Genomic DNA, 16509 nt, shown 5'->3' on the forward strand with positions numbered 1-16509 from the left:
GGGAGGGAAGGTAAAGGGTGCACACAGCCAGGCAGATGGCTGCTGGTCCTCAGAACTGCCCTCAAGTAGAGATCAAGGAACCCAGAACCTCCCCAGGGTGGCACTGCTGGGACAGGCCATGACCCTCAAGAAGCCACCCACTTCCCTGGGCACAGCCAGAGGCAGTGCAGCTCTGGGCTCAAGTCCACATTCTCACTCACTTCCAGGTCACCTCCAGGCTGAGCTTGATGGTGCCCAGGTCATTGATGTCCACTGCCACCACCTGGGGCAGTGCTGCAAACAGGTCCTTGGTCTCACATGAGACATTGCCAACTACCACGTGGTTGGCCAGGCTCTTGAGCTCTGTCACCTGGGGGAGAAGGAGAAGGGGCTGATGACAGCTCAGCAGGAGAGAGTGTGTCTGATGGCTACCCACAAGTCTGGGGAAGCAGCACAAGTAATGCTCAATGCTCTTGACCTCGACTAGGCACTGCCATCATGGCCCCAGTGTGAGCGCTGCAGAATCCAGAACTATCAGGATTTACATGACAGAAATATTCAGTTCATTGGAAGCTGCTGCCCCCTCCTGGTTTTCCTCAGACCCATATGCCTGCTGTCCCTCCACCACAGGAAAAAGCAGACAGCCTGAAGCAAAATAAGGCACAAACACCAGCCCAGGTGGCCCAGGCCCCTGTGAGAGCCCTGAGGCAGGATGCCTGGAGCTAAAGCCCCCCCACAAGCTCATGGCCCTCAGTGTGAGCATCTGGGTGTGTCACACACATCACAGCCTGTCAGCAAGGTCTAACCAGACTCCCCCCAGCCAGAGCACACTACCAAGGGCACAGCAGAGCATCTAAAGCAGCAAGCACCTGCTGTCTCAGTGGTGCAGCCACTATCCCCCTCCAGCTCCCAACACCTCTGCATTCTGCCTCTCCAGCTCAATCTTTCAGCTAAAGGGTGGGCACCTGTCTTCCAGCCCAAACCAGGCAGCAGCAGATGCTAGGTGCAATACATATAGCAGGGTAGCTGGAACAGCTATATCACCAGCATGGCACAACCACACCTATCTGAGGAGCACTATAGCTGGGGGAGAGTTATCTGCTGGCCTGCTCCCTCTGGGACAGCAATCAAGGACTGGAGCACAGCACAGATCAGGGCTATGGCGTGAATCACCACAGTAGGGACTGGGGAAATTCCCCATTTCAGGGAAAGTGGAGACAGGCAGATTCTTTCAGAGCCCTCCACTGCTTGTGGCAACCTTGCCAATAGTTAAAACTCCTTGCTTCCTGGTGTGGGACTTTCACTGTGTATGTTAAAGGGGGTCAGAAGAAAACCAGGAGAGGGAAATGCCAAGACAGCAGCTAGAACAGTGAACATGCAGTAACTAGCTGCATAGTCTCACTGCAAGACCCCACAGCAATCAGAGATCACTGTTTCATTACCCCATGACTACTTTCCCTACTGCTGCAAGTATGGGAGTCCTGCAGCTGGGAGGAGAAGTATGTATCGGGGTGGGGGTGCTGTTGCTTGAACCCTTCTTGGTGCTGGAGCTGATCAAGATGAGAGCTGCTTCCCTGCCCATTCCAGAGGGTGTGGCCCTGCCTTGCAGACCTGCATTAGCTTTGCCCAGGGAAGGCTGGCATGGTGCACCCAGTCCAAGTCCACCCCCAACCCTGACTGCCCCTAATACTTTGCACCTGGGGTGCCCTGTACCTTGATGGAGAGGAACTCTGTGATGAGGGGCAGGAACACCATCTCCTCACTGTCCCACACCTGCTTCCCATTCACCTCGATGCGCCCCTTTAGCTTCCACCGCTGGCGCCCATATTTCATGAAGATCTGAGAGCAAGAAAGTGCTGCCTTGAGGCTTGAGACAGGGTGTGCATGCAAACTCTACCAAATACCAGCATCTACCAATCTCCCCCTCAAGTCTGGAGGCAGAGCCAGGCCCCTGCAGTAGGGCCTTGGACAGTGGCCGTTCCCAGCTAGGCCTGCATGGAGCCAGGTGCATTTGCGGGAGGCAGCAGTACTTCTCTCTCTGCTGGAGGTCTCTGGGAAAAGGAAGATACCCACAAGGTTCCCCTCTTGCACTTAAAAGGCCCGCTCAGGCTTATTCAGCTCAGCTCTACCTGGCAAAGTGTGGGAAAGGCAGGGAGCTCTGGACCTTTAGGCAGTTTCCAGGCACACAGAGGGAATGATCCAAGCCCTGCTGCACCTACTACTGGCTGCAAACAAGCAGTTCCACATACCTCATATTGGTCCCCAGCACAGAGCCTTGCAAACCCAGCCAGTCCTGAAGAAGCACAGAGCAGAGAGTTAGAATCAGCCCATCTAAGTAGAGCTCCTAAGCAGAGGTAGGCACAACTTGAACCATGGGGACATTGCCCTCTCTAGGATCTCCTGAGCATATATTAATAGCCTTTTATAGAAGCAGGATGCTGGCCTACTTTACCTGCGGCGGATTAGGGTGTTATGTCTTATGTCGTGTCAGGGTTGACAGTGTTTTATGAAGAATTTATATTATAGTTATATGGGATAGTTTGGATAAGGATGATCTTGCCTCACAGGGGGCTGGACTAGATCAGCATTTCTTAACCCATGGGTCGGATCCAAAAGTGGGTCACAAGAATATATGAAAGGTTTGTGAACAAACTTTAAAAATGGATCAAACATCAAAAATGGATTCTCCTTTGAAGGTGAAAAATGTGGGAAACCATGGCTTTTGCCTTGCAGGCTGTCATAGGTCCAGCCTGCAAGGGGTTGCTTGGGGCACTCCCTGGTGGTCTGGGGGCAGGAGGCAGCAGGTCAGGAGTGAGGGGCACTGGGTTGTGCAGCACTTGCTCACAAGAAGTCCTTCCTCTGACTCAAGGGCCAGAGGAAAACCGAGGGGCCAGGTTTTGTTCCCCACCTCTCTGCTTGGTCCTAGAGCTCCTAAGCAAGTAGGCATGGCTTGAACCATATGGATGAGTCACCACCCATGCTCAAGCCCTCACCTCACCAGTCAAAGTGCCTGTGGGCAGAACCTTTCACCTGCTGGCTATACATATGAGGCAGGCCCATGGCTGCTTGCAGTAAGGAGATGGCCAGTGGTGTAGAAGTCCATGGGAACGAAGGTGCAGGGGTTGACTTTTACCTTTCATCTTCACATGGAACTCCCCCAGCTGACTCTCCAGCTCACTCTCCAGCAGGCACATGTTCTGGGCATAGGAGGAACCAGAGGCATGTATTAGCAGCAGCCAGTGGGCTACCTGCAAGCTCCCACCCTGTCCCCTACCCTCCAGAACTCCTCTCTGTTCTCCCATAAGGCTGTACTCCCGGCAGGCAAGCCTCACCTCTGTGTACTCCTTGTAGCCTTTGCTAGCCTCAGCCAGGCTCTCGCGTGCTTCTCTGCTGCCTGGGGAAGCAGCTGTATAGGCCTTGACCATGTTGTGGGCTCCATCGCGGAGCCGCCGTTGGATGCAGTATGCCTCGTAGAGCTCGTCAATCTGCAAGGACAGCCATGGCAACACAATGAGAGGCAGGGCACAGGGCTTGGGATGCCCATCATATGCAATGGATTAGCTGCAGGCAGAGATATCCCCTCATTTCTGGTCCACCCTTTTCTGCAGGTACCTCTTCAGCTGAGCCAGGGTACTCTGCTGGAGCCACATACAGCATGCTCTGACTTCTGGCCACCAAGCATGGATAGATGGAGGCAGAGCCCTCCCTACAGTCCCAAGCCCCTCAGAGGAGCCTAGCAGAGCACAGACTTGTGCATGCAACCTCCCTGGTTGCCAGGGATCCCAGTCCCAAGAGCCTTGGCTGCTCCAAAGGCCAGACAACAGCAACTTGCTAACTCGCTGTATGATTCCCAGCCAGCCATGACTCAGGGCATTCGGATCCAGAACAAACAATAATTAGGAGCAGACTCTAGTCAGGCAGGGCCTGAGGTGAGGCAGCATTCCTGTGACACTGTCTGGGAAAGGACCACCATCACCCCAACCAGCAGGCTCTGTTTGTACAGGCCCCAAACAAGCCTGATTATCTGCGCTCCCTTAGTAGATTACTTGGAGTTACTGTAGAAGGCAGAAGAGAACAAACATGCCAGCTTGTTCCTGACCACAGACAAGGGAAATGGAAGGTTCTCTCCGAGAATTGGGGGCGGCGAATATCCAAGGAACAGAGGATTGAAGACTGAGAGTTTCTATGAAGAAAAAAATATCACCAGCCAGCTGTTTGCTGCCCTTGCTTCACATGTAGTGCATTGTGGGATAAAATGAGAGGGGTGAAATGGGGCTGGCAAGCCAGAGCCCAGGCAGAAAAGGGTTACAGGCACTGGCTGTATTCTAAATCCCTTCTGGATTTCTGTTTCAATCCTGCAGTTAAACATGTTTCAAACAGAGATGACCACACTATGACCTGCAGCCACAGCAAACAAACCTGCCCAAACAGTGCCCAGACCATGCGCCATACGAAAGGCAGCAGCCAGCAGTGACTGGGCTGGGCTGAGTGCTGGCTACTGGGGTCACTAAGTAAGTCAGGGGCCTGACCTAAGAGTTTGATTTTGGTGTTTAAACTCAGGAAAGGACCAGGCAACTGGGGGTAGCTGGGAGGGCAGGATTCCTGTACTGGTTTGCTGTGGGCAGGCCCAGCACAGTGCCAACCACACTCCTGTCCACTGTAATCCCAAGGCAAGAAGGAAGCCAGAGGCTTTGCAGGGTGGTGGGGAGCAAAGGATCCTCTATGGCATAGCAGGCGGCTGGGGGTAACAGGACAGTGCTGCAGAGTAGGGCTGTGCAAAACACCATAGTTTCATTTCAACTTTGATTTTATTTAGAAGGGACAGTGTTTCATTTCATTTCAAAGTACAGTTCTGTTTTTTTTAATCAAAATTGTTTTGCTGTTTCAACATTTCGCCCATAGGCTATAATGGGGAATCATGAAGATGCCTAAAACGTTGTCGTTTCTTGCCTGATTTGGATGCAAACTGCAGCGATGGTAGCCCCTTTTGAGGGCATGAAGCCTGCCAAGTTTCAAGGAGATAGGTGCAGAGGTTTTGCAGAAATGGCACCTCAAAATCTTGAAAACAAAATTTGCTGGCTGCGGCAGCCTCCTGTCATCCGGCACACAGATCCAGGGGCTTGCACCCCCGAGAGGGCTGCAGGGCTGTGCTGGACTCCTCCCGGGGGTGCAGGCCTCCAGATGTGTGCCGGATGATAGGATGCTGCCACCTGGAACTGGCACTGGGCACAGCCTGCACCCAGCACCAAGAAAGACAAATGCTGCCCAGGCTCCATGGGGCTGGTGGAGCCGATCGGAGTGCAGCCCGGTGGTGGGAGATGGGCAGAACCAGGGCTACGCTCCACCTTCTGCCGCCAGGCTGATCTCCATGGGGCTGCCAGAACCACTCGGAGCTCAGTCCAGCGGCGGGAGGCGGGAAGAGCCAGGGCTGCGCTTCCTACATGGGGCTCCGGAGCTGCTCAGAGCACAGCCCTGGCTCTCCCCTGCCTCCCACCACCGGGCTGCTTCGAAACTCGAAACATTTTGGGTGCCCTCATTTTGTTTCAAATCTGTTTCAATGCTTTTTGTTTCATTTCAATTTTGCTGTTTCAAGCTTGAAACACATTGAAACAGCTTTGAAACGAACACCCAGCAAAATTTTGCACAGCCCTACTGCAGAGCTGCAAGAGGAGAGATGTGCCTCACTGGAGTAAATCCCAGCTTTAATGAGCACTAAAGTTTTTACAAAGGAAAGAGGTGGGTATCAGAGCCAGGGGACAGCAGGGGCTGTCCCCACTTCACCCTGCTCTCTGCCAGGCTTCCCCTACCCCACAGCTGTGGGTCCAGCTTGTGTGCCATTACCTTGCTAGCATGGAATTCCAGCCGCCGCAGGAACCGCTCAATTGACTTGACTTGCTAGAAGACAAAACAAGGAGCCACATCAGGAGGAGCATGGAACTAGGCAAAGCAGCAGCTACAGGGGCAATAGTTGATTCCTGACTAAAGAGTGCCCACAAAGGGGTCAGCCCAGGCCCAGGTGGGGGCCTTTATTGCTGCTACAGGACATATGAAGCAAGCCTAAGAAGATCATTTCTATCTTCAGACAAAAAAAGAGTATTATTCCCTGTTCCTGCAGGGACTTCCATTAAAAATTAGCATGACCCCTCAGCCTTTTACTTAAAGGGCAGGGACGCCTGCTTCTGGGAATGTTTTTCTCCCAAGGGTTTCCTCAGGAATTGGAGTTAAACTGGTTTTAGGAAGAAACCAGCCACAATTCTAAATTTGAAATGACCTGGCTAAAAATGACTTTCATTCCTGTTTAATCAGGTCTCATTTCCCTACTGTTAATCAGGCTATGACACTACTAGTTCTCCACCTAACCACAGGCTTTTTTTAGGTCAGACAGAACCTGACTTTCTAGTGCAAACCCCCAAGCAGAACTGAAACATATAAAAGCTTCTGTCTAACTTATATAAAGCAACAGAAAAGGCAGTGGCTGCACTTGTCTGTGAGCCCAGAGAACCCCAAACAATGTCAATGCAGCCCCAGGCACATGCTGGACACTGAATGTTTGGACCAGAGTGAAGTCAATCACGTGTTCTTCAATGCCCAGCTTCTGGATTTCCAAACAAGGCCTACTGGTTCACTCACTAGTGTCTAAGTTTTTCTGTGTTTCTGGGTGGCTCCTGAAAGAAGGAGCTGTGTCTCAGAGCTGGACACAGTGCAACTTAACAAAGGGGGGGAGGTGGTGAGGATGATCTGGAAGCTGAGTCTACCCTCTGCACCTCACCACCACCATCCTCTCTGCATCTGCTGACCCTTTTCAGACATCACTAGTCCCAACAAAACCCAAGAGCCCCCAAAGAATCCAGCCTTCAAGTAATTCTGTGAGTAAGGACTGCCATGTGGGGCACAGCAGTTACCCCACACAGAGGGGCTGCATTAGCAGAAGACACCAAGGCAAAGGAGTGAATGGGTGGCAAGGCCCCAGGGTGGTGGAAACTCCAGGTCCCCAGTTCTAGGCAGGTGGAAATTCAGCGAGAGGCCTGCCCTGCTATTCCCAGGACCCCAGCAGGCTGCACATACTCCAGGACCTTACCTTATCGAGGTCATAGAGAAAGCCCTGGAGGAGAAAAAGGGTGAAAGGAAAGGGTGAGACATGACTTGGAGACCAACACTGCACAACCTGAACACAAGGCTATGCATGGCACAGCTAGCCCAAGGTGTGGACTCCAGCTGCCACATGCCCATCACCCATTAGCAAGTCAATGTAAATATGCAACATCTCATCCAGGCCCATGAGGGAAATGTATGATGTGACAACATGCATGTAACATCCAGCACGAGAAGCTCCTGGACACTGCACCTGGGCATTAGAAGCTAGGTAGGGACCCCAGTGCACGTGTCAACATGGGCAGGTCTGTGACATGGGCTACCCCAGGATTCTGGTGCTGCTATGGAGGGCCCAGCCTGGGGGAACCAGCCAATGTTTTAAAACCATGGGCTTAAAGATACAAGGCGGGCTCTGGCCTGGCCTGCTCCTGTTGCAGATCCACGATCTGTGCTGACAGCAGCCACCACAAGCAGCAGTAGGACCAGTAGGGGATGCCCCACACAACAATCCAGCTAGAACTGAGGGAGAAGCACATCTGCCAGAGCCCAAGATTTCTAACCCAGTCCCTCTAGGAGAGGTGAATCTCAGCCATGTCCCTTGCAGGGCAGTTCTGTTGCACCAAAGTGCCATGCCCTTCACTCACCAGGCGGGAATTCCTCTTGGATTCTCGGATCTGGGTGCTGAGCTTCTCCAGTTCCAGCTGGTGCACCTCCAGATAGGCTCTGCAAACAAAAGTGCCACAGTCAGTTAGGCCTGAAAGCAGCCAACAGGGATATACTGAGTGTAGTGAGGGCCCCACCCAGGGCAGAGACAGGCCACCCCAAACCAGCTCTTTTTCGTGAAAGTACCGCGTGCACGCACACACACACAACTGGCAGACCCCATCCCCGTCCAGCCCTCACGTGTACACAAGCTGATCATGCTTGCCCAGTTCCAGCCTCATGTCTCATATATGCTGGCCTACCACATCCTACTCCACCCTTCACATACGTGCTGGTCATATCTTGTGGGCCCTGGCCCATCCTGCTCCCTCACCCAGCACATTCCACTATGACATGTGCAGGTCACTCCAGGCAGGCCATGCCCTGCTCAGCATGCTCAGCCCTCACACACACATACAAAGAGAAATGCCAAGTAGAACTCAGGCCAAATCTCATACACCCATGCACTGGACACTCATTCTCCTCTCCCCAGATTCACATGTATGCTGGCCACATTGAACAGGCCCTACCCCAAAATAAACCTCACATGCATGTATCATGGTCACAGCCAGTGGGCAAAAGGCAAGTGTAGCAAGGTTCAGATTCCAGGAGTGACTGTAATGCACCTTGATGACCATGCAACCCTGCCCTGCTCCACCTCTAGGGTACTTTCCCCTTCTCTTCCACCTTGATGTATTTGTTGGATGGCTGAAAGGGAGGCTGCCTAAAGGTCCTATGTCCTTCTTGCAACCAACAGGTCCTTCCCAGACCCTGCTGGTCTCAGTTCTACCCCTCTCAGACAAAGTAGGCCCTCCTGATCCGTCCATACTCCCCAGGGCACCTGCAGCATTAAGGGTAGGGCAGTGCTGCAAACAGGTCCTTGGTCTCACATGAGACGTTGCCAACCACCATGTGGTTGGCCAAGTTCTTGAGCTTTGTCACCTGGGGAATAAGAAGGGGCTGAAGACAGCTCAGCAAAGAGAGGATGTGTCTGATGGGTGCCCACAAGTCTGGAGGAACAGCGCAGGCTGCTTAATGCTCTTGGCTTCTAGTAGGCACTGTTATCACGGCACCAGTGTGAGCACTGCAGGATTCCAACCTTCCCTACAGCCACGCTCATCTTGCAGGTATTACTGTCCAATCATCCCTTACTGGGGCCTTGGCCTCTTGGCTCCTGCCCCTTTCCTCTAGCTGGGCCTTCTAGCTCAGGCCCATTGTGCTGGACCTGGCTTCTGGGGCTAAGCTCTAGTCTTGATTACTTTGGTCCTGAGCCTCCTGGCCCTGTCTCTGCCCTGACTTGGGCAATGAGCCTGCTTTGACTCTGCCTTGGCCCCCTAGCTCTGTCTCCTCCCTGCTTTAGGCACTTCCCCTTACCCTAGATTATTTCTCTCTAAGCCATCAGTGTGCTTCTGGCAGTCCTTAGTGCAGCTCAGAAGTCAGCCAAGCATCCTCCTGCAGTCTTCCTGACAAGCAGCTCCTCTCCCTGTAGCCTGCAGGGTCAGACTCCCTTTCTGGCTCAGACTCTGCTTATATGCTGTCCAGGCCCCCCCCATCCAGGTCAGGTGGTGCCACAGTCACCTGCAGGGATCTCTCCTGAGAGCCTGACTGCTGGTTTCCATGCCAGCTTATAACTAGAAGCAGCCCAGCTGCTCCAGCTCCGCCAGGCCCTACTGATCTATTGCCTAGCAGCAAGCTCTGCAATAGGCAGTCACAGCCTCTCATCCCACACTGCCTATTCCGTTGCAGCCAACTCACCCTAGGCAGAGTTCTCCTGAACAGACTGCAGGTACACCCCTTTTCACTAATGGGCAGCTCCCTGTTTAGGCAGCAGTTTTTCTTTGCTGCCTTCCCTCTTGTAGCTGGCCTGTATTCAGCTATCCGGACTCTATCAGCTGTAGTTACTCTCTTTAAAGTAACAAGAGCCCCAGGCTCCCTGTTACAGCAAGAATGACCAACACTGGGCAATTCAGCTTCCTCTCCTGGGCCACCGTGCACCCTGGAATGGACTCTTCTTGGCACTGTCCTGTCCTAAGACACAAGGCTGTGGGAGCCCTGCTACAAGCTCTCACACACTCTCATGCTTGGGGTCCTAGACCCAGCAGTCTATCACTCTCACCACCTTGCACACATAATGAAGAGATCAAATACCACCAAAGTCACTCAGCCAAGCCAAAGCAGGATGGGGAGGGGAAAAACTTACGTCAGGCCCTTCTTCAGTGCTTCGTACACCTCGTCTAGTCTGTCAGGCTGTGGCACCTTGGGTGGTGGGGATTTGTGGGACATTGAGAACATCCTACTGACTCGAGAGCCAGACTTCCGGGAGACCGTGGGGGTGCTGAAGGCAGGGAGGTTCCTGAAGAGAAACAGCACAAGACACCATGGAGGTTATACGAGTTTTCTACTGTGGCAGCAACCTGAACAGCAGATCTTTGCTACAGAACACCTGGAGACAGTAGACACTGGTATGTACATTTAAGAAACCACATGCAGCATTTCCAAGCAGTAATTAATGAGAGGAAAAGGGTCAGGAGCTGCCAAGGGCCCCTCACATCTGGAATGTTTGAGGGGGGCCTTGCTATCTCTCCCCTAGACATCATGATACCTGGTTAACATGGTCTAACTTTATTAACAAGAAACAGTAACAATCAGCTTTAACCACATGGCAGACAACTGCACAGGTTGCCGTAGAATTGCCCATACCCCACACCCCACCCACACCACACTACTGCAACCAGGCCCTCAGCAGGCAGCACCAGGCTATATAGCTTTTCTGGTCTGACTCAATTTTAATCCCAGGGAGCAGGGACCCTCTGGCACTTAATTCTCCTCTGTACCTGATCTGACCTCCCTGGCTGGAAGGTATTAAACATTCATATACAACATCATCATTAAGTATTCAAAGCAGATCATTGCATCAACAGACTCTGCTTCTTCTGAGCAAAGGTTGGATAGAATCTGCTCCTAGGTGGCAAGCTCAGGGCCATGGCCTACCTCTCCATGGTGTCTCTGCTATTCTAGTAACAGGTTATTTTAGGGCTATCCAACTGGCACGTGGCCTGTGAAGTGTTAAACTGCATCCCCAGACTCCTGCTCAGATGCTGTTCTCCATATCTATCTGAATAGCAGCCAGGGGCTCCAGGTTCTGGGCTGAACGTCCCTCCTCCAGGTGCCAGTTCCTCCCCCAGCCCCATGAGGCAGGACAGTGCAACATGAGGCACAAGGAGCAACAGTCTCAAAAGCAAACTAAGGGAACATGATTTGGATGAAAATTCCAGGATGGTTGAAAAATTACTCTTGAAGAATAAAAATTAATGGTTGGCTATCAGACATAGAGGGCATTTCAAGGACTGTTCAGGTCAAGGGGCTGTCCTCAAGCCAATGATATTTGATATTTTCATTAATGCCTTCTAAGTTTCACAGATTTCATAGACATTGGGGCTGGAAGGGACTTTGGAAGACCATTCAGTCCAGCCCTCTGCCCCAGGGGCAGGAAGTCATTAGGGGGTTACAGGACATAAACATAAACATCCAAATGTCTCTTGAAGGCATTCAAAGTAGGCGCTTGAACCACCCCTGGCAGCAGTCTATTCTAAACCTTGGGGGCTCAGACAATAAAAAAGTTCTTCCTTATGCCCAGCCTGAATCGGTAGCGGCGGAGTTTGTGCCCATTCAATCTTGTCATCCCTTGGGGTGCTCTGGTGAACAGATGTTCCCCCAGATCCTGGTAAGCACACCTGATGAACTTATTTGTGGCCACCAGATCACCCCTGAGCCTGTGCTTTTCCAGGTTGAAGAGTCCCATGGCTCCCATCATAAGGTCTGTTTTCCTGACCTCTGATCATGTGCATGGCTCTCCTCTGGACTCTCTGAAGCTTCTCCACATTCTTTTTGAACTGTGGAGCACAAAACTGGATGCAGTACTCCAGCGGCAGCCTCACCAAGGCCAAGTACAATGGGAATATGATGTCCTGGGATTTGCTTGAGAAGCATCTATGGATGCAAACCAGTGTTTTGCTCACTTTACTAGCTGCACCATCACACTGAAGGCTCACATTCATCTCGTGGTCAATCATGACCCCCAAGTCCCTTTCGTCCATAGTGCTAGCCAGCATAGCACTGCCAAGCCTATAAGCATGCTTCAGGTTTTTCTTCCCAAGGTGGAGAACCTTGCATTTTTTGGTGTAAACACCATCAGGTTCTCATCCACCCATTTCCTGAGCCTGTCAAGGTCAGCCAGGTCCGGCTTCCCGTCCTCAGGTGTGGATGCTTTACCCCAAAGTTTGGTGTCATCAGCAAACTTGGTCAGTCCGCTTCTGATACCAGTGTCCACATCATTAATGAAGATGTTGAATAGTGTTGGCCCAAGGACAGAGCCTTGAGGGACCCCACTAGTCACAGCGCACCATGACGATCGACTTCCGTCAACCACCACCCTCTGGGTCTGACCATGGAGCCAATTCCCCAGTCAGCGGATTGTGGTGGACACGAGGCTGTAGTTAGCCAGTTTTGCCAAGAGGTGATCATGGGATACCAGACTGAAGTCTTTTTTAAAGTCAAGATAAATGACATCAATCTCTTCTCCCTTGTCCAGGTGATAGGTCACCTGGTCGTAAAAGGAAATGAGACTGGTCAAGCAAGACCTACCCACAACAACCCCGTGCTGGCTATCCCCTCAGGATGTTGCCATTGGCCAGTTTGTTAAGAATGGCCTCCTTAATAATCTTTTCTAAAACCTTCCCTGGGATAGAGGTCAGGCTGATGGGCCTGTAGTTTGCCAGATCCGCTTTTTCCCCCTTTCTTGAAGATCAGCACGTTGGCCTTCTTCCAGTCTTCGGGCACTTCACCAAAGCACCAAGAGCTCTCAAAGATCCATGCCAGGGGCTGAGCTATGATGCTTGCCAGCTCCTTGAGTACCCTCAGGTGTAAACTGTCAGGGCCAGCTGACTTGAAGGTATCCAGTCTCTCAAGGTGTTCCTTCACAAGATCAGCATTGATGGAGAGTAAGGAATCTCCCTCACCTGGGCCTTCCTGTCCCATAATGGGCAGGGATGTCCCATGGGACTGATGAAAAACCAACACAAAGTACCCATGTAGCAGGTTGGCTTTTTCCTGGGCATCGGTTGTCAGTTGTCCCATCTGTTTTAGCAGGGGTACAATGTTGCCCTTGCTTTTCCTCCAGCTCCCCACATATCTAAAAAAGGATGTTTTATTGTCCTTGATACTTGTAGCCAGTTGGAGTTCAGTCGCAGCCTTAGCTTTCCTAGTTCACTCCCTGCAGGTCCAGACCAGAGCAGAATATTCCTCCTTGGAGGTGTATCCTGTCCCCCATCCTTTGTAGGTCTTTCTTTTTAGACACACAAGGTCTGCTAGTTCCCTGCAGAGCCAAGGGGGCTGCTGGGATCAAGAGCCAAAAACATAACCTACAGATGACACCAAATCGTAAGATGCTGTGTGGAAGGACAGGGTCAGAATCCAAAATGATCTTGACGTAAGTGGGGTGATGAATTTCACAAAATCAAATTCAGCAGAGACAAGTGCTACACACAGGAAGAAGAAATCCAGCCCACATACACAAAATTGGGAATAACTTACTGGGCTACAGGACAGCAGAAAATGACTGGATTTTGTAGCAGATCACAAATTGAATGAGGGTCAACAATGCGATGCTGTTGCGTAAAAGACAACTCTCATTCCAGGATGTATTAACAGGACTTTTAATCCCACTGTACAGGAAGACCAACAAATACGGGTGCACCGATAGAGATTTTGGGGGCCGATACCGATAGCCAATTTTTAATGAGGCATATTGGCCGATACTGACCCGATTTCCAACAGAGCTGTGTGCAGCTGATAAGTCTATCATGGTGGAAGGGGAGGGAAGGGGCGTGGTAGAGGGGGGCAGGAGGGAGATCAATGCCCCCCACTCTGAGGGAGGGACTAGGGTAGATGCTGCCCAGCTGGGGTGGGGCAGGGAAGGACCCATGGCTCATCTGGGGGGTGCGGGGACAGGGGGCAGTGCCCACCACTGCATGCAACCCAGGAGGGCATGGGGGTGGGCGTGTGCACCCAGATGTGTGGGGCAGGACAGGTGGGCTGCAGCTGTAGGCTGGGGCCAGGGACCATGCTAGGATCTTCCCAGGGGGTGCTGGGCTGGGCAGCAGTGGTGCTGGGACAGGGCTATGGTTAAATTTGGGGATGCTACCAGCCCCACTCCCTGTAGCCACCTCCCAGCACTGCTGCCTGCCCAGTCGCTGACCCTGCGGGAAAGAATCCAGTTGAGCCCCTGGCTCCACCCTGCACAGATCTAGGGGCACACCCCTCCCCACCTCCCGGGGTGCATACAGTGGCAGGAGCCACTCCCCCTCCCCACACTCCTGTACAAGCCATGGCTCCATCCCACACCCCGCCCCAGCTGGGCAATGCCTGCCCCAGCTCCAGCCCCACCCCCGCCCCCACTCTTTCCCTCACCACAGGGGCATTGATCTGCACCCCCATGTCCTTTCCCTCCCCATCCACCACAACAGACTTACCAGCTGCACACAGCTTTCCAAGCTGCCAGGCTTTGCTCCTTGATGCTTGCGTGCTGCGCTGTGGCTGCATGCACACACAAGTATTTATCAGCCAAACTAAACTGGCAACATCAGGCCGATTTCTGATATAATCAATTTTCTTTATATTGCACCTCTGCTAACAAGTATGGCAGAAGACCAGCTTGTCTTAGCAAGAAATTCTTCCGTAAGCTAAAACACAAAAAGGAAGCACAAAAGAAATGGCAACTTGGACAAACAGCTAGGAGGAAGTAAGAGTATTGATCAGGCATACAGGGATGAAGTAAGGAAGGCCAAAGAGTAACTGGAATTGCAGCTAACAAGAGGCATGAAGCGTAACAAGAAGGGGTTCTACAAGTATTGTCAGCAACATGACAAAGATATGGGAAAATGTGGGTCCTTTACTAAATGGGGAAGGCAACCTAGTGACAGAGGATGCAGAAACAGTACTCAATGCCTTTTTTACCTCAGTCTTCACAGGAAAGGTCAGCTCCCACACTACTGAACTGTCAGCACAGTCTGGGGAGGTGAGCAGCCAACAGTGGTAAAAGAACAGGTTAGGAACTATTGAGAAAAGCTAGATGTGTACAAGTCCATGCAGCAGGACAGGATGCACCCAAGGGTGCTAAGGGAGTTGGCAGATGTGACTGCAGAGCCACTGGCCATCACCTTTGAAAACTCATGATGATTGTGAGAAGTCCTGGATGCTTGGAAAAGGGTAAATCTAGTGCCCACCTTTAAGAAAGGAAAGAAGGAAGATCCAGAGAACTACAAATCAATCAGCCCCTCCCCCAGTCCCTGGGAAGAGCAGGTCCTCAAGGAATCCATTTCTAAGCACTTGGAGGAGAAGAATCTGAGTAGGAACAATCAGCACAGATTCACCAAGGACAAGCTATGCCTGACCAACCTGATTGCCTTCTATGATGAGATGACTGGCTCTGTGGATGTGGGGAAACCAGTGGATATGAAATGCCGTGACTTTAGCAAGACTTTTGATATAGTCTCCCACAAAATTCTCTGAGGCAAGCTAAGGAAGTATGAGTTGGACAAACAGACTATAAGGTTGACAGAAAACTGTTTGGATTGTCAAGCTCAGAAAGTAGTAGTAAATGGCTTGATGTCTAGTTGGCAGCTGGTATCAAGTGGAGTGTCCCAGGGGTTGGTCTTGCAGCCAGTTTTGTTCAGTATTTTCATCAATGACCTGGAACATGGCATACTGTGCCCTCAGCAAGTTTGCAAATGATGCCAAGCAGGAGGCAGTAGTAGATACACTGGAGGGTAGGGTTAGGATTCAGAGAGATCTCTACAAATTGAAGGACTGGACCAAAAGAAATGTTATGAGATTCAGTAAGAAGTACAAAGTCCTGAACTTAAGACAGACCAATCTCTTGCACTGTTACAGGCTAGGGACCAACTGGCTAAGCAGCAGCTCTGCTGAAAAGGTCCTGGGGATTACAGTGGAAAATAAGATGAATAGGAGCCAACAGTGTGCCCTTGTTGCCAAAGCTAACAGCATACTCAGCTGCAGTGGTAGCAGTGTTGCCAGCAGATGGAGGGAAGTGATTGATTATTCCCCTCCATTTAGCACTGGCAAGGCCACATCTGGAGTACTGTGTCCAGTTTTGGGGCCCCCACTACAGAAAGGATGTGGACAAATTGGAGAGATCCCAGCAGAGGGCAACAAAAAAGGTGAGAGGACTGGGGCACTGACTTACAAGGAGATGCTGAGGGAACTGGGCTTAGTTAGTCTGTAGAAGAGAAGACTGAGATGGGATTTAACAGCAACCTTCAGCTACCTGAAAGGGGGTTCCAAAGAGGATGGAACGAGACTGTTCTCAGTGGTGGCAGATGACAGAACAAGGAGCAATGGTCTGTTTGCAGGAAGGCAGGTTTAGGTTAGATGGTAGGAAAAGCTTCCTCACCAGGAGGGTAGCAAAGCGCTGGAAGTGGTTACCCAGAGAAGTTGTGGAATCTCCATCCCTGGAGGTTTCAAAACCTGGCTAAACAAAGCCTTGGCTGGGATGATCTAGTTGGGGATGGTCCTGCTTGAGGAGGTGGTTGGACTAGAAGATCTCCTGAGGTCCCTCCCAACCATAATTTTCTATGATTCTATGACTGTATAAGGCAAGACCCAGGAGGTAATTCTTCCACACTGCTGGATGCTGGAGAGACTTCAGTTGCATTCTTG

The 16509-nt window shown here is 51.6% G+C and overlaps 1 protein-coding gene across 8 annotated transcripts in view; it reads right to left on the reverse strand.

The window, feature by feature from the left end:
* RIPOR1 (RHO family interacting cell polarization regulator 1) overlaps positions 1-16509 on the reverse strand; it is a 128978-nt gene that overhangs the window by 11996 nt on the left and 100473 nt on the right. For all 8 annotated transcript variants that reach the window (XM_090063519.1, XM_090063523.1, XM_090063521.1 and 5 more), the window contains 9 exons: positions 9974-10126; positions 7716-7794; positions 7058-7081; positions 5821-5874; positions 3312-3464; positions 3113-3176; positions 2229-2272; positions 1693-1818; positions 201-349 (listed from right to left, as the gene is read on the reverse strand). In XM_090063519.1, the coding sequence (XP_089919645.1) occupies positions 201-349; positions 1693-1818; positions 2229-2272; positions 3113-3176; positions 3312-3464; positions 5821-5874; positions 7058-7081; positions 7716-7794; positions 9974-10126 (846 nt within the window). The remainder of the gene's footprint in view (positions 1-200; positions 350-1692; positions 1819-2228; positions 2273-3112; positions 3177-3311; positions 3465-5820; positions 5875-7057; positions 7082-7715; positions 7795-9973; positions 10127-16509) is intronic.

This window comes from Crocodylus siamensis, chromosome 9 (genome assembly GCF_052110815.1).
Source record: "Crocodylus siamensis isolate JL-2025a chromosome 9, ASM5211081v1, whole genome shotgun sequence".
Classification (NCBI taxonomy): Eukaryota; Metazoa; Chordata; order Crocodylia; family Crocodylidae; genus Crocodylus; species Crocodylus siamensis.